Raw genomic sequence first — 18,739 nt, 5'->3', positions numbered from 1 at the left:
AACTGACAGTTTTGGCCCCAAACCAGGAGCGGCGTCCGAAAATTAGGAGCTATGCCTTAAAACGAGGAGCTGTGGGCCGCAGCTTGGAACGGGGTCCCAAAACCGCGAGCTGTACCCCCCAAAAATGAGAGATTCGCCCCCAAATCGGGTGTTGTGCCACCAAACCGGGTGTCCCAAAGCTGGGCCCCACTGCCGCCCCATAACCGCACTTATAACGCCCCACAGCCACGTGCTGCGCGCTAAAACCGGCTGTTTTGCCCCACAGCCGGCAGTTCTGCCCCCAAAACCACGATTTATGCCTCCAAATCAGCTGCACCCCACAACCAGGCGCTGAGCCCCACGCCTTGTGCCTCCGAAATCAGGAGTTTTACCCCAAATCCCTGAGCGCCGCCCTTGTCGTCGTTTCCCCCCCCCCCCAAAGTCCGGCTGGGCTCGGCGCGCCCCCGCGCCCAGCTACCTGTCGCCTCGACCAATCAAAAAATCGCTCGGCCGCCCCCCGGTCACAGCCAATCAGAGGGCTGTCGTTAGGTGGATAAGAACTCACGGGCCGGATGAGAGGGGCGGGCTCGCACCCATCGGACTAGCGCCGAGAGCCAATCGCGAGAGGAGGACGGTGGTGATTGACGCAGAAGAGAGCTAATCGGAATGCTACCCCGGTGGAGGCGGTTCGCCGGTGTTGAGCGACGTCCTCTTGAGCCAATCATCCGGCGGGGGCGCGGCGAGGGGGCGTGCCGCTGAGCTCCGTTAACCAATGGGGCGTGGCGGACAGGCGAAGAGGCGGGGCGAGGCCGGTGCGGGCGCGGGGCGGCGGCGGCGACCGGAGTCGCCATGGGCCCGCGCGGGGCGGCGCGGCTGACGGTGGCGGTGGCGGCGGTGGCGTTGGCGGCGGCTCTGCGGGCGTCCACGGGCGGAGGGCAGGAGGAGGGCGGGGAGGGCTGCGGGGGGCTGCGCGGCGTCACGGCCGTGCTGGGCAACAACACGCACCAGGTGAGCGGCGGGCGGGGCGGGCGGCGGGCGGCGGGACGGGAGGAGAGAGGGACCCCCGCACCGCCACCGCCCGGCGGCCGTGGGACGGACGGGAAGGAGTCGCCCCGCCCCCCCCCTCGGTGTGACAGCGGGCGGACGGACGGACAGAGCGAGGCAGGGAGGGACGGACTGACCCCGGGGCGCGCACCGGGCTGGGCGGGGGACGGACAGACGGACGGACGGACGGACGGACGGACGGGCGGACGGACGGACGGACGGACGGACGGACGGGGAGCGCCTTGCCGCCTCCTCCGGTGCAGACAGAGATCGGTTCTGGAGCCGGTAGGGCGGCTGGACAGACGGACAGACAGGCGGACAGCGGCTGTTGGTGACCCCGTCCTGCCTGGGTGGGACAGACGGACAGACGGACAGCTCCGTCATGCGCCTGTGGATGAACGGACAGACGGACGGACGGACTCACAGACAGCCCCGTCCCGCAGCGCAGGGTGCCCCAACACAACCGCCCCCCCCCCTCCCCACAACGGCGTCCTCCGCCACCGCTCCCCGCAGGGTGCGCCCGCTCTGCCGGCCCGGCCGGTCGTTAATTGTCGCTAATTGGCACCCGGGGACGGGCGCCGCTGGGACGCACCGGGAGCGCGGAGTGGGACGTGGGTGGCGCGGCCCGGTGTCCCGTTCGGTGTCCACGCCGAGGTCGCCGCTCAGCCGGAGCTCGTTTCCATCCCTTCCCCTTTTCCCCATTCCCTCCTCCTTGCAGGGAGGCGCGGGGCGGCGCTGCCCGTGCGGGCGCTGTTTGAGCAACGGGGACGGCGGCGGTGGCCTCATTTCCTCCCCTTCCTGAGCGGAGCTTCCCCGCCCCGCCGCCAGCACCGACCGCTCCCCGCAGCCCCGACCCCCCCATCCCCGTGCCCTGCATCCACCTCCCGGGGTTGGGGACGCTCAGGGGCTCCGCGTCCCCATCCCTGCCGTGCACAACGGAGGCCATTCCTTCCTTCTCTCTCTCAGTGCGTCTTCGACGACCTCAGCGGCTCCGTGTCCCTGTCGTGGGTGGGCGATAGCACGGGGGTAAGATGGGGCTGAGGGCTGCGGGTGCCGCTGCCCCACTGGGGGGCTGTGGGGTTGGGGGACCCCCGGTGCTGAGCCCTGCATGCTGTGCTCCCGCAGGTCATCCTTGTGCTGACCACGTTCCAGGTGCCCTGGGTGATTGTGATCTCTGGGCAGTCCAAGCTGTACCGCAGGTACCGACCCCCCCCCCCACATCAGATTTGAGGAGTGGGGTCTTGCAGGCAAGGCCACCAAGGGGGTCCTGGTGGTGCTGACAGCTGTGCCGTGTGCATCCCGTTACAGTGAGGACTATGGGAAGACCTTCAAGGACATCACCAACCTCATCAACAACACCTTCATCCGCACCGAGTTTGGCATGGCCATCAGCCCCGACAACTCGGGGAAGGTGGGAACCCCATGCCTTGACCCACACCCTCAACCCTGACCATTAACTCCTAACCCCAACCCACAACTGAAACCTTGACCCAAACCCCCAACCCTGTCCCTTAACCCCTACTCCCAACCCAACCCCTAAACCCTCCCCATTAGTCCCTACCCCAACCCCAACCCCAACCATTCACCCCTAACCCAAGCCCCCAACCAAAACCCTGACCCAAACCCCCAACCCCCCCCATTAACCCCTACCCCTGACCCATAACTGAAACCCTGACCCCTCACCTAACCCCTAAGCCTAACCCTTAACTGCTAACCCAAACCCCTGGCACTCAGCGAGGTTTCAGTGCTGAGCCCTGTGCTGTGTCCCATCCCCAGGTCATCCTGACAGGTGATGTCTCCGGTGGCAGCCGCGGCGGCCGCATCTTCCGCTCATCTGACTTTGCCAAGAACTTTGTGCAGACTGAGCTGCCCTTCCACCCTCTGGCACAGATCTCCTACCACCCGCAGGACTCCAACCGCCTGCTGGCACTCAGCACCGACGTACGGCCACAGGGCTGGGGATGTGGAGGGGAGGGGGACAGAGTGGGGATGGGGATGTGGAGGGGAGGGGGACGAGGGGAACACAGTGGGGAGGGGGACAGAGTGGGGATGGGGATGTGGTGGGGAGGGGGACAAGAGGAACACGGTGGGGAGGGGGACACGGTGGGGATGGGGGTGTAGAGGGGAGGGGGACATGGAGGGGAGGGGGACGTGGTGGGGATGGGGATGTGGTGAGGAGGGGGATGTGGAGGGGAGGGGGACGAGGGGAACACGGTAGGGAGGGGGACATGGAGGGGATGGAGATGTGGAGGGGACAGGGACACAGTGGGGAGGGGTGTGTAGAGGGGAGGGGGACGTGGAGGGGAGGGGGACGAGGGGAACACAGTGGGGATGGGGACGCAGTGGGGATGGGGACATGGAGGGGACAGAGACGTGCCATTGATGAGTGGAATTCATCTTTTGCAGAATGGCCTCTGGGTCTCCAAGGACTTTGGGGAGCGCTGGGAGCAGATCCACAGAGCTGTCTGCTTGGCCAAGTGGTGAGCGCCTGCCCGGTGTCTGCGGTGCCGGGACGGTGCTGCCCCATCACTGCCTCCATCACCGCTCTCTTCCAGGGGTGCAAACGACGCCATCTTCTTCACCACCTACCTGAACGGCTCCTGCAGTGAGTGCCCCCCCCCGCTGTCCCTGCAGAGCGCAGGGCGCCCCGTTAACCCGCCGCCCCTTGTCCCCAAGAAGCTGACCTCGGCTTCCTGGAGCTGAAGAAAACCACCGACTTCGGCAAAACCTTCAAAGTCATCGGCACCAAGATTTACTCCTTCGGGCTGGGCGGCCGCTTCCTCTTCGCCTCCGTCATGACGGAGAAGGTGGCCGCCCCCTCCCTGCGCCCCTCCGTCGGTGCGTGGAGGAGCTGGGCTGAGGCTGTGGGTCCTGCAGGGCTTCACGCGGCGCATCCACGTCTCGCTGGACCAAGGTGAGAGCTGGAGCATGGCACAGCTGCCCTCCGTCGGCCACGAGCAGTTCTACTCCATCCTGGCTGCCAACGACGACCTGGTGTTTATGCATGTGGATGAGCCGGGCGGTGAGCGGGGCTGGGATGAGGAGGGGATGTGGAGGGGGTGAGGATGGGGGTGGGATGGGGATGGAGGTGTGATGGGGTGAGGGTGGGGATGGGGTGAGGATGAGGGGAACATGGGGATGACCTGAGGATCAGGGGAACGTGGGGATGGGGTGAAGATGGGGTGAGGATGGGGATGGGATGAGGAGGGGGATGAAGTGAGGATGGGGATGACCTGAGGATCAAGGGAACGTGGGGATGGGGTGAGGATGGGGTGAGGATGAGGATGAAGTGAGGATGGGGATGGCCTGAGGATCAGGGGAACGTGAGGTGGGGTGAGGAAGGGATGGAGATGGGATACAGGGGGTGTGGAAGAATGAGGATAGGATGAGGATGGGATGGAGATGGGATATGGAAGGCGTGGGGTGGCATGGGGGTGGGATGAAGGTGGAGATGGGATGAGGATGGTTTGAGGATGAGGATGAAGTGGGGCTGGGTTGAGGATGGGATGAGGATGGGGCTGGTTTGGTGCTGCGGGCAGCTGGCACACGGCAGCAGCAGCAATGAAAGCTGCTCCACACCGCAGCACGGGGCCCTGAGCCCAGGCAGGGCTGTGCCTTTGAGGAAGGACTTTTTCTCATTAATTCCTTCATGAGGAAACTAATTAGCGGGCAGTAGCTGCGGGAAGGCACATTCCTGGCACAAAGCTTGGCCGCATGTCAGCCGTGGGGATTTTTCCTCTCCCTGCACTGCTCCCTCTGTGTGGAGCTGGTGGGTGCCCAGATCCCCCCCATTTCCACCCCCCACCCCCCAGACACCGGCTATGGCACCATCTACACATCAGACGACCGCGGCGTGGTGTTCTCCAAGTCCTTGGAACGTCACCTCTACACCACAACCGGCGGGGAGACCGACTTCACCAACGTCACGTCGCTGCGTGGCATCTACATCACCAGCGTGCTGTCTGAAGGTGGCGGCCGTGGGGGGGCTTTGGGCTGGGGCTGCTGAGTAGGGATGCGCTGCCAACCCCCCCTGTGCCCCCCTGTGCCCCCCAGACAACTCCATCCAATCCGTCATCACGTTTGATCGAGGTGGGGAGTGGGTGCCGCTGCGGAAGCCCAAGAACACGACGTGCGACTCGACGGCCCGCAGCAAGGAGGAGGTGGCTCTGCCCTGTGTCTCCATCTCCGCCCTCTCTGTGCCCCCCCCCGGATGGGGTTGGGATGGAAACCCTCAGCTGTGGGGGGCGGCTGTGGGTCTGGGGGTGCGTTGGGGTGGCGCGGTGCGGAGCCCTGATGCGTTTGCTGCTTGTCCTTGCAGTGCAGCCTCCACATCCACGCGTCCTACAGCATCTCACAGAAGCTCAATGTGCCCATGGTGCCGCTCTCTGAACCCAACGCCGTCGGCATCGTCATCGCCCACGGTATGGGGGGGGGGGGGAACAGGGAAAGGGGGGGGTCCACATCCCCATCCCCAATGCTCCTTGCTGCCCTTGTCATCTTTTTGGTCCTTTTATCCCCAGGGAGCGTTGGGGGGGCCATCTCAGTGATGAGCCCTGATGTGTACATCTCGGATGATGGGGGCTACACGTGGGCACGGATGCTGGAGGGCCCCCACCACTACGCCATCCTGGATTCAGGCGGCCTCATCGTGGCCATTGCGCACAGCAGCCAGCCTGTCAACGTCCTGGAGTGCGTGGGGGGGGGGGGTTGGTAGCGTAGGGAGGTGGTTTTGGGGGTCCTGGTAGGGGGAAAAGGGGTGTCTGGGAGTTTGGGGGGTTCTGGAGGTAGGGGGGGGGGGCTGTGGGGGTTGGGGAGGTGCCAGGGTTTAGGGGGTGGCCATGGGGATTTGGGGGGGGGGACCTGGAGGCTGAGAGCGGCTCTGGGGGGTTTCTGGGGGTTGGAGGAGGGCTCTTGGGATTGGAGGGTGGGAGGTTTGGGGGGGGGGGGGGGGCTCAGAAGCTGGGAGGCTCTGGGGGGCTTTTGGGTTTGGGGATCTGCAGGGCTTGGAGGTGGGTTCCTGGGGTTTGGGGTGCAGAAGGGCAGCAGGCGCCTCCCATCGGTGCAGGGAGGTGAGGGGGGGTGGAGGGGGGGTCTGTTCCATCCCCTGAGCTTCCCCCCACCCCGGCAGGTTCTCCACAGATGAGGGGCAGTGCTGGTACCGCTACACCTTCACCAAGGAGCCCATCTTCTTCACTGGGTTGGCATCCGAGCCCGGCGCCCGCTCCATGAATGTCAGCATCTGGGGCTTCCGCAGCAGCTTCCTGTCCCGAAAGTGGGTGTCCTACACCATTGACTTCAGCCAACTGCTCAGCCGCAGCTGTGAGTGAGGGGGGAACCTCCCCCAACCCACCCCACTGCCCCCCCGCCCCCCAAGGTGCCACGTTTGGGGCTGAGGTCGTTGGGATGGGAGATAATGAGGGGGGAAATAGGGGGAAGGATGGAGATGGGGGTGGGGGGAAGTGGGGGAGAAATGGGGATGGAAGTGGGGGGGAGTGGGGATGGATGTAGGGATGAGAAAAGGGGAGAATAGGGGTGGAGATAGGGATAGAGGGGGAGTAGGGATGGGAACAGGGATGGAGATGAGAGAAATGGAGGGGAAATAGGGATGGAAATGGGGGTTGATGTTGGGGGGAATGGGGATAGGCATGGGAGGGGAATGGGGACGGAGATCAGGGATGGGAGAATAGGGATGGAAACGTGCGGGGTGTGGGGCTGGGGAGGGAGGAGAATAGGGACGGAGACAGGGATGGATAGAGGGGGCAGTAGGGATGGGTGTGGGGCAGAACGGGGATGGAGAGAAGGACGGATGGAGGGGGAGAAGAGGCGTGGAGGATGGGGAGGAGGGATGGAAACGGGGGGGGATGGAAACGGGAAGGGGGTGACGAGGGACCCCTGACGCCGTGCCTGCAGGTGAGGACGACGACTACACCATCTGGCTGGCGCACTCCAGCGACCCCCGCGACCCCACGGACGGCTGCATCCTGGGCTACAAGGAGGAATTCCGGCGCCTGCGCAAATCCTCCGTCTGTCAGAACGGCCGCGATTACGCCGTCAGCGCGCAGCCCTCCGTCTGCCCCTGCACCCTGCACGACTTCCTCTGGTACCGCAGCCCCGCTCCCCTCAGCGCACCGCCGCCCCCTGGTGCCGTCGTGTCCCTGCGCCGCCACCCCAGTGCCACCACGTCCCCGCACACCTGATCCCACGGTGCCACCGTGTTCCTGTGCGTCACCCCACGGCCGCCCCACGGCCACCCCATCCCTCCCCGCCTCATCCCAGTGCTGTCGTGTCCCTGCATGTGATCCCTGTGCCACCTCAGTGCTGTCATGTCCCTGCCCCCCTTATCCCGGTGTCACCACCCTGCTGCCACATCCCCGTCCATCATCCTGGTGCCACCCCATCCCTCCCCACCTCACCCCAGTGCCATCATGTCATCGTACCTGATCCCACTGCCACCTCAGTGCTGCCATACCTGTTCTCCCCCCCATCCCAGTGCCATCACTGTGTCACCCTGTCCCTGTGCATCATCCCAGTGCCATCCCCACCTCGTCCCAGTGCTGCTGTGTCCCTGCCCCCCTTATCCCGGTGTCACCGCCCTGCCACCACATCCCCGTCCATCATCCCAGTGCCACCCCATCCCTGCCCCCCTCACCCCAGTGCCATTGTGTCCCACCTCATCCCAGTGCCATGTCCCTGCACATGATCCCAGTGCCATCGTGTCCCTGTACCTCATCCCAGTTCCACCCCAGTGCCGCCACATCCCCACCCACTTGACCCCCACTCTTGCTGGGGTCTCAGCATGGGGGGCTGAAGCCTCTCCCCCCCCCCCGCAGCGATTTCGGCTATTACCGCCCTGAGAACCAGTCTGTGTGCGTGGAGCAGCCCGAGCTGAAGGGCCACGACTTGGAGTTCTGCCTCTACGGCCGCCGCGAGCTGCTGCGCACCAGCGGGTACATCGCCAATGCTGCACCTCCCATGGGGCACCACTGGGGGAAGGGGGGTCGGGGGGGGGTCCTGGGGCTCACAGAGCATCTCCTCCTCCCCCCCTGTTTTGTTTTAGGTACCGCAAGATTCCCGGGGACAAATGCAGGGGAGGGGAGAACCCCAGCAGGGAGGAGACGGACATGAAGAAGAAATGCACCAGCACTCTGCTGAGCCCCGGGCAGCTGGTGGGTGTCCATCCATCCCCCCCCAGACCCCGAGGTGGGTTTGGGGTGCTCTGACCCCATGGGTGACCACGTGCTGTCCCCACAGGCGGCGTCCCCCAGCCCCACACCCATCGTGCTGGCCGTGGTGGCCGTGCTGCTCGTTAGTGCCGTGGCCGCAGTGCTGCTCGTCAAGAAATACGTCTGCGGTGGGAGGTGGGTCCCAGCTGGGAGCTTTGTCCCTTTGGGGTCCCTGTGACTCTGTGGGTTCCTGGTGGGTTTGTGGGACCCCTGTGGTTGGAGAGTCCTCATGGTTCCCATGGAACCTCTCAATGGGTTTGGGGTCCCCATGGCTTTAGGGGGTCCCCGTGGTCCCTATGACTTGTGGTTCCCATGGGATCTTCCCATGGCAGATGGGTCCCCATGGCTTTGAGGGGTCTGTATGACTTGGGGACACCCCACAGCTTTGTGGTCCCTATAGCTTTGTGGGGTTCCTCTGGCTCTGTATGATTCCCATGGCATCGGGGTCCCTATGGCTGGGGATTTCTGTGTTCCCCACGGGGTCTCTGTGACTTTTTGGGTGCCCATGGCTTTGGGTTCCCCATGGTTTTTTTGGGGTTCCTCTGGCTCGGAGATCTTCACAACTTTATGGAGTCCCCATGGGTTCCCTGTGGCTTTGCAGAGTCCCTGTGACCAGGAGGGACCCTCGTGGTTCTGTGGGGTCTCTGTAGCTTTATGGGGTCCCTGTGGTTCCCCACAGCTCTGAGATTCCCATGGCCTTATGGAGTCCTCATGGCTTCGATGTCCCCATGGGCTGCCTGGGTTCCCCATGGGTGGCGTGGGGGGAGGCGGGGGGGGGTCCCATATTCTCCCCTTGGCTGCCAGCTTCCCACAATCACTGTGGGATCCCCAGGGGCTCCTGGGAGAGCCTGGAAGCTCTGGGGGGCTTTGTGGGATCCCCACATTTCTGTACCCCCCCTCAACCCCCCCCAGGTTCCTGGTCCATCGTTACTCCGTGCTGCGGCAGCACGCCGAGGCCAGCGGCGCTGAGGGGCCGGAGACAGCAGAGCCCCCCTCACCGCCCTACAAGGGGGGGTACCACGACGACTCGGATGAGGTCAGCCCCCCCCCCACCTTCCCAAACCATGAAGCCCCCCCCCCGTGCTTGGGATCCCTGCAGTGATGCTCCCCTCTCCCCCCAGGATCTGCTGGAGTAGCGGCGGCGCTGGGACGGCATGGAGCTGCACTGTGGGGCAGGCAGGGCTGGGGGGGGGGCTGTGCTGGGGGGGGGGGGGGGCACACAGCAGCATGGTGTGAGTTCACCCCAAGGGTTCTTTGCAGCCGGGGGGGCTTCATGGTTTGCTCTTATTTCATTTGTTTTTCCTTGATTTTCTTCTGTTTTTTGTTGGTTTTTTTGGGGGGGGGCTGTTGGGTATTTTTATGGGTTTTTTTCCTTTTTTTTTTCTCTTTTCCCCTTGGTTCCCCCAGGCTGCAGGGCTGTGACCCCCCCCCCCAATTTGCTTGCAGGCTGCCCCCCCCCCCCAGCCTGCAGCACCCTGGGAATGTGCCCCCCCCCCCCCCCCCCCCCTCCCCCAGCCCAACATGGGGACCCCCGGGCAGCAGCAGCACATGGGATGCAGGGAGTGGGGGCTCCCCCCGTTCTCCAAAGCAATACACTGCTGGGGGGGGGGCACCTCCCTGCCTGTCCCCCCCCCCCCCCCAGGCTGCCCTTGGCCGAGGGAAACGTAGCAATAATGAATTCAGGCTTGAAGCTTTTTAACAAGGGGCTTTGGGGGGGGGGGGGCGGGGGGGAGGGGAGGGTGTCAGTTCCTGTCTCCCCCCCCCCCCCCCCCCTTCCCCCCCCCCCCCCCCAGCTCTGCTTTCACCCCGCCAGGTTTCAGTCCCAGCACTGTCACTGTCTCCTTACACTGGAAATCCCCTTCCATGGGATGAGGGGGGGGGGGGGGGGATGGAAGGCAAGATTTGGTGCCCCCCCCTCACCCCCCCCCCCCCACCCCACGGTGCAGGGTGTGTGTTGGGGGGGGGGGCTGCTTGCATGCGCTTCTGCAGCGCCGCAGTGGGGCCGGCACATGCCCCCTCCATAGGGAGAAGCCATAGCCCCCCTGGTCCCCCCCCCACCTCCCACCTCAGAGCTGAGGGGGCCGGGGGGGGGGGGGGGGGGGGGTCATGTAGAGCTCTGTAAATAAACCCGGATGTGTGATAACTTTGTACCGGCATTTTTCTGTATATTTGCAATATTTTGGGTTCTTAGAAATAATAAAGGCGAAACGGATCCTGTGTGAGTGGCTCTGTGGGGGGGGGGGGGTTGGGGGGGGGGGGGCACCCAGTGGTGTTGGTGTGTTTGGGGGGAGGGGGAGGATTACAAATCCCACCCTTTATTGCAGATTAAGGCGACGCACCGTGGGCACACGACACATCCATGCACGTAGAAAAATAACTGGGGGGGGGGCAGGGGGGGGGTGGATGCTCAGGATCACCCTTCCAACACCCCCCCCCCCACACACTCCTTGCTGCAAATGAACAGCACAACCAGGGGCCATGCGGGGTCCTGGGGACAGGACAACACAGGGGGTGGGCAGTGCCCCCCCATCCCCGCTCTGGGACCCCCCCAAAATCCCAATTCCCATTGGGGTTGGGGGGGCTGGGGGGGGGGGCTGGCAGTGAGTGGCTGAGATTTACCCATGACCTCAGGTCAGAGGTCGGTAGCTGAGTGTCCCCAGGTGTCCCCTGGAGGGGGGGGGGGGGGGCTGGGAGGGGGGATGGGGGGGAGACGGACGTGGGGTCAGGGCTGGGTGGGAGGTGGGGGCCCGGGGGGGTCGGGGCTGGGGGGCGCAGGCTGTGGTTTGATGCCGTGAGCCTTCATGTAGGAGATGAACTGCTCGGGGATCTCAGCCAGCACGTCCTTGGCCAGGCGCGCCATGCTCAGCACCTGGCTGCCCCCCCGGTCCGTGTAGTCACGGAATGGGACAAACTGGGGGGGAGGGGAGGCACAGGATGGGGAGTTTGGAGCACCTCCTGTCCCCCCCCGTCCCCACATCTCAGTGCCCTCCCCCCTGTCCCGCATTACTCCACCTCCCCCTGCATCTCCACGCCACGCTCCCCTCCTTCCCCCACGTCCCTCTGTGTCTCCCCCACTCCCAACACCCCCCACCCTGCTGTACCACCCCCAGCCCCACTGCAGCCCGTATCCCAGTGCCCCCCCACCCCACTCATCCCCCCATCCCCACACCAGGACCAGCAGTGGCACCCAATGCTTTTGGGAGGGGGCTGCAGGGGGGAGGTGGGTGCCCTGTACCGATGCACAGCGCTGGGGGGTCCCACACCTGCACAATGTCACGCTCTGCCACCTTCCCGCGGGAGGAGATGCGGATGTCGTCCCCATCCAACTCCACCATGGCTGTGGGGAGAGGTGGGGGGCTGAGCGCTATCAGCCCCCCTCGAACAGCAGGGACCCCTTGGGGGGGGGGGGGGGGAAAACAGCCTCACCGTCAAACTCAGCCTGGCCGACCCCCACGATGATGATGGACATGGGGAGCTTGGCTGCCTGCGGGAGGGGGTTGGAATGGTGTGAAAATATCTGGGGTGGCACCGGCCCTGGGCACCCATAGATCCATGGGGTGCCTTGGGGTCCCCCCCCCCTCCAGTGGCAGCCCCCCCCTCCCGGTGCCGTGTGCCGTGTGGGGGCTGCGCTGCGTGGGCTCTGCTGTGCGCATCGTGCTCAGGGCCGTGACGCGGTGCGTGGGTGCATCCTGCTGTGGGGCTGGGATGTGCCACCCTTGGGGGCTGAGCTGCACCCCCCCACCCTGCTGTGGCACAGCACGCACCCCCCATCCCAGCCCATCCCCCAAACATGGGGACAGCAGCCCCCCCTCCTTCCCTCGCCCCCTGACCCCCAACCCAGCGCTGCCACCTCTGCTCTCACCCCGTGCTCCCAGCTGGACGCTGCAGCTCCATGTTTTGGGGCACCCCGGTAAACCAACCCAGGCAGGGGTCCTACAGCTCAATATCTGGGGCACCACACATCCTTACTTGGCTCTTGCACCCCAATATTTGCAGCACCCCAATACCCGAGGCACCCCCTGCCCCCCCGCTAAGTCTCACACCCCAACGTTTTCACACCCCCCATGCCCCCATTTGGTTCCTACACAAAATATTTTGGGGCACCCCATGCCCCCGCTGGGCGAGTGGATCAGGACAGCCCCTGGTGGCAGCACTCACGTTGACAATGGCCTCCTTGGTCTGCGCCATGTCTGAGATGACCCCGTCGGTGATGATGAGCAGCACAAAGTACTGCGACCCATCCGGCACGGCCGCCGCCGAGCTGCAGGACCAGCACTGAGCAAAGGCTGGGGGCCAGGCGACCCTCTTTGGGACCCTCCCCCAATTACCGGGCCACGTGGTTGACCACAGGGGCGAAGTTGGTGGGGCCGTAGAGCTGAACGCTGCGCAGGCTGCGGTGATACGCCTCCAGGATGCCCTCAATGCCGCTGCACGACGGGTTGGACGCGTCGCCGTTCTGAGATGGGTGACAGAGATGAAGGCACCCGCATGACAAGGGACACTATGAGCCGGGGGGGGGGGGAGGGGGGGTCTCACCAATGGGAACTCGTGGGACACGCGCCCGTCGGGGGGGATCTTGGCACCGAAGCCGAGCGCAGGGAACATCTTGTCGCTGTCGTAGTCCTGGATGATCTCACCCACCGCCCTCAGCGCCATGGTGTAGGCGTTGAGCTGGTAGGGGCTCAGGTAGTGCAGGGAGGTGGACTGCGATGGGTTGCCTGCAGCCGGGGTTTTTGGGGGGGTCAGTCTGTGGGGTCATGGCCCACCCTCCTCCCCGTGCCCGGCCCCAAGGGGGGAGCTGCCCGCTGCCAGCGCTCACCGTTGGACGCAGTGAAGTCAATGGCCACCGTGAAATTGATTTGGGTCCTGGGAGGGAGAAAAACCCTTCTGAGGATGGGGAGATGGAGGAGGAGCTCCATTCCCCCCACACCTCCTGGTTCCACATGGGCGATGCGCCCCAGCCCACGGGTCCCACTTTTGGAGCCCCCCAGGGCCACCATCACCAGCTGCGCCCCTGCATGGACGCGAGCATCACAGCTCACCCGCCCCGGATGTAGTCCAGGAACGTGTGGTCAGACTCCACAGCGAATGACAGCAGGGTCACCTGTGGGGACAGCAGGGTGAGCAGGACGGCAGCCACGCACCGTGCCCTGTGCCCACGCAGCCCTCACCGTCCCCGAGTTCAGGTACTTCTTCTTCTTCATCTTCTTCCGGGGGTTCACCACCTGTGGGAAGGGAGAGGATGCGGGGCGCTGCAAGATGGAGCACCCAGAGGTGCAGGGGGGGGGCTGTCACACCCGTGGGTGATTCCTGGGGGTGCAGCATGGAGTCCCTGGGGTCTGTAGGACCCATGGGGGGCAGAGTGGGGATGGCAGCGCCTGTGGTCGCAGTGGGGGCGCAGCACCCATCTCCACGTCCCCTCCTCACCTCGTAGACGTTGAACTGGCTCTGCCCCCGCGCCAGCTCCCGGTAGCTGGTGGTGAACTCACCGATGAAGTCGTGGCTGTGGGCAGGGGGTGTCACCGCCACCTCGGGCAGGGAGAAGCAAACGGCCCCCCACTGCCCCCCGGCTCACCTGCCATCCCGATCCCAGTCGTACACCTCCACCTTGATGGCCCTGTAAGGAAGGGGGCGGTGTCACGGCCGGCACCCCAAAGCACAGCCCTGCACACATCGACTTGGTGTCATTCCCTCCATGGGGGCTTTTCTCCTTCCTCCTCCTCCTTCTCGGCCGGTTTCGGTGGGATATTTTTATCCACTGTTGCCACAGCAACGTCCGACACGGGGCTGAGGAGGCAGCGCGACGCCGAGCCACCAAGCGCCACCGGGGGCTCAAACGGGCGGGCGGCGGGGGGGAACCACGGAGCAGATGGAGAGCCCGGGGCGGGCGGGTACCATAGAGACGAGGGGAAGAGGGCGCAGAGCGGCGCCGCCTGGAGGACCGCGGCACTCACCGGTCGTAGTCGCCGTTGCAGAGGGCGCGCACCGGGATGGCGAAGGCCGGCCAGACGGGGTTCAGCGTGTTCCTCATCACCTCTGTCTTGTGGCAGATGGTGAAGCTGCGGGAGGGGGGGGGACACAGGGGGGCAGGAAGGTCACCCCATGGCCAACACGCGTCACTTCGGTTTGCTCAGTGTTGGGGACCTGCCCTCTATGCCCTCCCTGTGTGGGGGTGGTTCTGTGCCTCTCCCTGGGGGGCTGCACTCCCCCATTCCCCCCCCTCCAATCTCACATTTCGGGGTACTCACGTCCCGTCCTCGTTGCTGCGGTAGAACACCATGAAGGGGTCGGATTTGCCGAAGAAATCCTTCTTGTCCAGTTTGTTGGCACAGAACTGCAGCGTGGCCACGTCCTGCGGCACGAGGGGGTCAGCGAGTGGGGTCCCCAATCTATGGGCACCAAATGGGACCCCCCCCCCCCCTCTGTGGGCACCGGGATTCCATGGGAGCAGCCAGGATGTGGCTGTGACCCTCAGCATCCTCACCCATGTGGAGGAAGGCCCCAGGCACAGCCACAGAGCTCTCATCCCTCCTCCCCTGGAACAAGGTGGGGGGGGGGGGTCCCAAAGTGTCCCCAAGCTCCCCCAGCTCTCACCCTGCAGTTTCCCAGCTCCTCAGCCAACAGGATGATGGTGCCGCACTTCTTGCCTGGGATGCCCCTACAGGACAGGCGGTGAGGGGGGGGGCAAACAGTGACCCAAGTGTCCCCGCTGAGTGGGGGGGGGTCACCCCAATGCTCACCCATTGGACATGGCTGGTGCCGGCTTCCTGCTGCGGGGCTGTGCGGTGACCGTCCCCATCCTGCAGGGACACAGCGGGGTGGGGGGGGGAGGGCAGCAGGACCCCGAGTGGGGGCACCTCAGGGTGTGTGTTTGGGGGGGGGGGGGGGCAGCCCAGAGCTGTGCTGTCCACACTGTGCTCTGCTCTCCATCCCAGACACCGCCGGGATGTGAGATAAGGACCTTCCATCGTCACCATCACCCACGGGATGTCAGGCATGGGCCCCCCCCCCCCAGCCCCCAGCCCTGCTCACGTCAGTGGCTTCTCCAGGCGGCTGCCGGATGAGCCCACGATTTCACCCAGTGTGCAGAAGGCCTGGCCCAAGAAGTCCTGCAGAGAGCAGGGTCAGCGCCACGGCCCCATCCCCACCCCTGTCACCCCATCCCATAGGAGCAGCGCCACACTCACGTGCTTGGAGAGGTCGGGGCTTTTGGAGTCCACATCGTACCTGTGGGATGAATGGGAGCGTGGCCATGGGGCAGAGTGGGGATGGGGTGAGGGGAGAGGATGGGATGGCAACGGGGACAGAGATGGGAGACGGATGGGAAACCAACAGGGTTGGAAACAGCGGATGGGAATTGGGAACAGGAAACAGGGATGGGGAACGGTGATGGGGACGGTGGTGGGAAACGGGAATGGGGAACGAGGATGGAAATGGGGAACGGGGGTGGGAATTGGGAACGGGAAATAGGGGCGGGGACGGGAACGGCGGAGGGCGACACGGCCGTGCCGGGACGGCTGGCAGCACTCACAGGTCGAAGCGCAGATTCTGCTTCTCCTCGAAGAAATAATCGAGCACAAACTTGCGCACGAAGTCGGGGTTCAAGGAGTTGTCGATGACCTCCGTGCGGCCAAACTGGGGCGGCGCCGTCAGGGGGGGGGGGGGGGGGACCGCGCCAGGTGCCTCTTTGTGCAGCCGCAGGGGCAGCCCACCCGCCCGCCCATTAACAGCCCGAGCCCCTCAATTAACCAGCGGCTAATTACAGGGCAAGCAGCCGGGGGCGGGAGCGGGGCTGCAAAGCTGGGGGAGGGCTGGGCGTGCTGATTGGCCGCCCGCCCTGCGCCCCAACACGCGGGTTGGCTGCCTGCCCGGCCCCCCAACGTGCTGATTGGTCGGTCGAGCGGCACCCCGACGTGCTATTGGCCACACCGCGGGGTCGGCACTCACCTCCCGCCACTGCTTGGTGTCCGGTCCCTGGGTGTAGAGGACGCACACTGGGGACAGAGGTGGGGGTCCTCAGCGCTCACCTTCCCCCCCCCCCCCCCCCTCCCCAGGACCCCCAGCCCCCGTCCGCAGCCCCACTCACGTGGGTCAGATTTGGAGAAGGTGTCCTTGTCCAGGAGCTGCCTGCGGGGAGAGGGGAAACTGAGGCACGATGGGGGGGGACACAGGGCTGCGAGGTGGTGCACAGGGTGATGCGGTGGCGCACAGCCGGAGCTGCAGCGGCTTCGGGGAGTTTCTGTGCTCCCCGATGGAGTGGGAGGAAAATAGGTCGGAGCGGCTGCAGGCAGCACAGCTGGGGGGGGGGGGGGCAACGGGGGGCAGCCGGGATTCCCCCTCCAAAACATTGAATCCTGAACCCAGCCCGCTTGAGGGGCTTTGGGGTCCCAGGGGGTGGGATTGGGGCAGGGAGGGGCGCTGTGCTGCCCACCCCCACCCCCCTCAGTGAGCGCAGAGTGGGGGGGGACCGGGTGCCGGGTGATGGGTGCCAGGTGGCAGCGGGCACAGAGCTGGGGGGGGGTGCGGGGGAAAGGACCTCAGGGCGGGGGGCACAGGGGACATGGGGCAGCCCCTCCTGTGCACCCCTAGAGACCGCAGACCCCCGTCCCGCTGCCTCCCAGTGCCCCCCAGCCCCACTGCCCTTTTCTCTCTCAGTGCCTCCCTGTGCTCCCCACAACACCCCCTGGTGCCTCTCGCTGCTCCCCAGTAGCTCCCAGTGCCTCCCAGTATCCCACAGCCCCGAGCGCCCCGTGCAGCCCCCGGGTACCCCAACACCATCCACCCCTGTGCTCCTCATCCCCCCCTGTGTCCCAGCACCCCGCAGTGACCCACAACCACCACCCCCACTCGCCCCCCCCCCCGGTGCTGCCCCGTGCTGCCCTACAGCTGCAGCCACCTCCGCTCTCCCGGTGCCCCCGCAACCCCTGGGTCCCCCCCCATTCAATGCATTTCATCCTCTGTGCTCCCCAGTTCTTTCCAGAACATCCCAGTATCCCACAACAACCACATCCCGCTCCCCCAGAGCCTCCCAGTACCGCACACCGAGTGCTCCCCAGTGCCTCCATTACCTCCCAACGCTCCCAGCTCCATACACTCCAAGTGCACCCCAGTGCCCCACATTGCACGCACTCTGAGTGCTCCCCAGTGCCCCCAGTACCTCCCAGCGCTCCCAGCTCCACGCACCCCAAATACTCCCCAGTGCTCCCAGTGCCTCCCAGCACCACACACCCGCGGTCTCCTCCATTCCCCACCGCCTCCCAGTGCCACGCACCGTGGGTGCTCCCCAGTGCCTCCCAGCGCCACACACCTGCAGTCTCTCCCGCTCCCCCAAACACCTCCAGTCTCCTCCATTTCCCAACGCCCCCCAAAGCCTCCCAGCGCCCCTCACCCCGCTCCTACCTGCAGGACACCGTCAGCTCCACCTTGGTGGCCGGAACGCAGCCGGTGCCGCCCGCCCGCAGCCCCCCCCAGCCCCGCCATGCCCCGCTCCGCCCTCCCGGGGCCGCCGCCGCCGCCGTTCCCGGGGCCGTCCCGGCGCTTTCGGGGCTCCCGGTGCTCCCGTTACAGCGCTGCCGCAGCGCCCGCCGCCCCGGGGCTGCCCCCGGAGCCTCCCGCGAGCCCGCCTCTGTCCGGCCCCCGCGCCGCCCCCAGTAGCGCCCAGTGCTCCCGGTGCCGCTCCCACCACCGCCCGGTGCCCGCGGTGCCGTTTTGCAGCAAGCCCAGCGCCGCCCGGTTGATCCCAGTGCCGCCCCACTCCGTCCCCAGTACCGCCCACCGTTCCCAGCGCCATCCCCTGTATCGCCCAGCGCTCCCAGTGCCACCCTGGCGCACCTCCAGCCTCGCCCGGAGCTCTTCGTGCCGACCCAGCGTTGCCCAGCGCTCCCAGCGCCACCCCCACCGTCGCCCCAGCGCTCTCAGTACCGCCCTGCCGCATCCCGCTACCTCTCAATGCTGTGCCACCCCCAGTTCCACCTCATTCTACCTCCAGCACTGCCCGGTGCTCCCAGTGCCACCCCCGCCACATCCCCAGGATCGCCCCCTGCTCCCCCCCCTCACATCCCCCCGCGCTGCTGCCCCTCAGTGCCTCCCAGCGTCCCCAGTTCCCCTCCCACCCCCCTCAGTGCTCAAGGTTCTCCCCGGTGCCCCGCAGTGGGGTTGCACTGAGCCCACGGGTGACAAAGCTGTGGCCCACAGGTGACACGTTCCTCCAGGGGTGGCGCTTCATCTCCATGTCCCCACACGTGGGATTGGTGCTAGGGGTGACCACTCCACGTCCCCAGAGGTGACACCTCCCTGCCACGTCCCTCAGGGTGACATTTCTGCGCCCATAGGTGACACCTCCACGTCCCCACAGGTGATCTCTCCATGCCCCATGCGTGCCACCTCTGTGCCAATGGTGTCTGCATCCCCAGAGTTGACACCTCCCCACCCCACGACACCCCTCTGTCCCTATGGATAACATAACATCTCTGTGTCCCTGTGACACCTCCACA

The 18,739-nt window shown here is 65.7% G+C and overlaps 3 protein-coding genes across 7 annotated transcripts in view; 1 reads left to right on the top strand and 2 right to left on the bottom strand.

Moving 5' to 3' along the window:
• The first annotated feature begins 794 nt into the window (after positions 1–794).
• Positions 795–9,456, top strand: SORT1 (sortilin 1). Of its 2 annotated transcripts, none has more exons than XM_048926224.1 (20): positions 795–987; positions 1,990–2,049; positions 2,149–2,222; positions 2,332–2,434; positions 2,800–2,964; positions 3,430–3,503; positions 3,579–3,628; positions 3,703–3,830; positions 3,901–4,045; positions 4,836–4,991; positions 5,077–5,183; positions 5,342–5,444; positions 5,544–5,712; positions 6,152–6,342; positions 6,934–7,123; positions 7,854–7,970; positions 8,081–8,189; positions 8,275–8,381; positions 9,159–9,282; positions 9,368–9,456. In XM_048926224.1, the coding sequence occupies exons 1-20, from the start codon at positions 829–831 to the stop codon at positions 9,380–9,382; spliced, it is 2,346 nt and encodes a 781-aa protein (XP_048782181.1). In that variant the 5' UTR covers positions 795–828; the 3' UTR covers positions 9,383–9,456. The 2 variants fall into 2 exon arrangements, with proteins under 2 accessions (XP_048782181.1, XP_048782180.1); XM_048926223.1 differs by having other exon boundaries at positions 3,700–3,830.
• Positions 9,457–10,968: 1,512 nt separating this feature from the next.
• The window catches only part of LOC125684099 (copine-5-like), an 11,689-nt gene continuing 3,918 nt past the window's right edge, over positions 10,969–18,739 (bottom strand). Inside the window, exons 1-17 of one of the 4 annotated variants that reach the window (XM_048925850.1) lie at positions 15,434–15,465; positions 15,279–15,355; positions 14,987–15,046; positions 14,841–14,904; positions 14,495–14,598; positions 14,201–14,305; positions 13,822–13,863; positions 13,674–13,749; positions 13,418–13,471; positions 13,289–13,350; positions 13,066–13,112; positions 12,783–12,964; positions 12,575–12,702; positions 12,405–12,507; positions 11,673–11,730; positions 11,510–11,583; positions 10,969–11,157 (exon numbers count right to left, since the gene is read on the bottom strand). In XM_048925850.1, the coding sequence (XP_048781807.1) occupies positions 10,969–11,157; positions 11,510–11,583; positions 11,673–11,730; positions 12,405–12,507; positions 12,575–12,702; positions 12,783–12,964; positions 13,066–13,112; positions 13,289–13,350; positions 13,418–13,471; positions 13,674–13,749; positions 13,822–13,863; positions 14,201–14,305; positions 14,495–14,598; positions 14,841–14,904; positions 14,987–15,045 (1,347 nt within the window). In that variant the 5' untranslated portion in view covers position 15,046; positions 15,279–15,355; positions 15,434–15,465. Of the gene's footprint in view, positions 11,158–11,481; positions 11,584–11,672; positions 11,731–12,404; positions 12,508–12,574; positions 12,703–12,782; positions 12,965–13,065; positions 13,113–13,288; positions 13,351–13,417; positions 13,472–13,673; positions 13,750–13,821; positions 13,864–14,200; positions 14,306–14,494; positions 14,599–14,840; positions 14,905–14,986; positions 15,047–15,278; positions 15,356–15,433; positions 15,466–18,739 lie in introns of those variants that run through there. The other 3 variants (XM_048925853.1, XM_048925851.1, XM_048925852.1) reach the window with 3 other exon arrangements.
• On the bottom strand, positions 15,275–18,180 carry LOC125684115 (copine-2-like). The gene is made up of 7 exons (XM_048925945.1): positions 18,168–18,180; positions 17,646–18,039; positions 16,333–16,373; positions 16,194–16,240; positions 15,778–15,881; positions 15,434–15,473; positions 15,275–15,355 (listed from the first exon to the last, which is right to left on the bottom strand). Exons 1-7 carry the CDS (start codon positions 18,178–18,180, stop codon positions 15,275–15,277), a joined length of 720 nt encoding a protein of 239 aa, XP_048781902.1.

This window comes from Lagopus muta, chromosome 24, assembly GCF_023343835.1.
Source record: "Lagopus muta isolate bLagMut1 chromosome 24, bLagMut1 primary, whole genome shotgun sequence".
Lineage (NCBI taxonomy): Eukaryota > Metazoa > Chordata > Aves > Galliformes > Phasianidae > Lagopus > Lagopus muta.
This window is presented reverse-complemented; position numbering and strand designations above follow the sequence as displayed.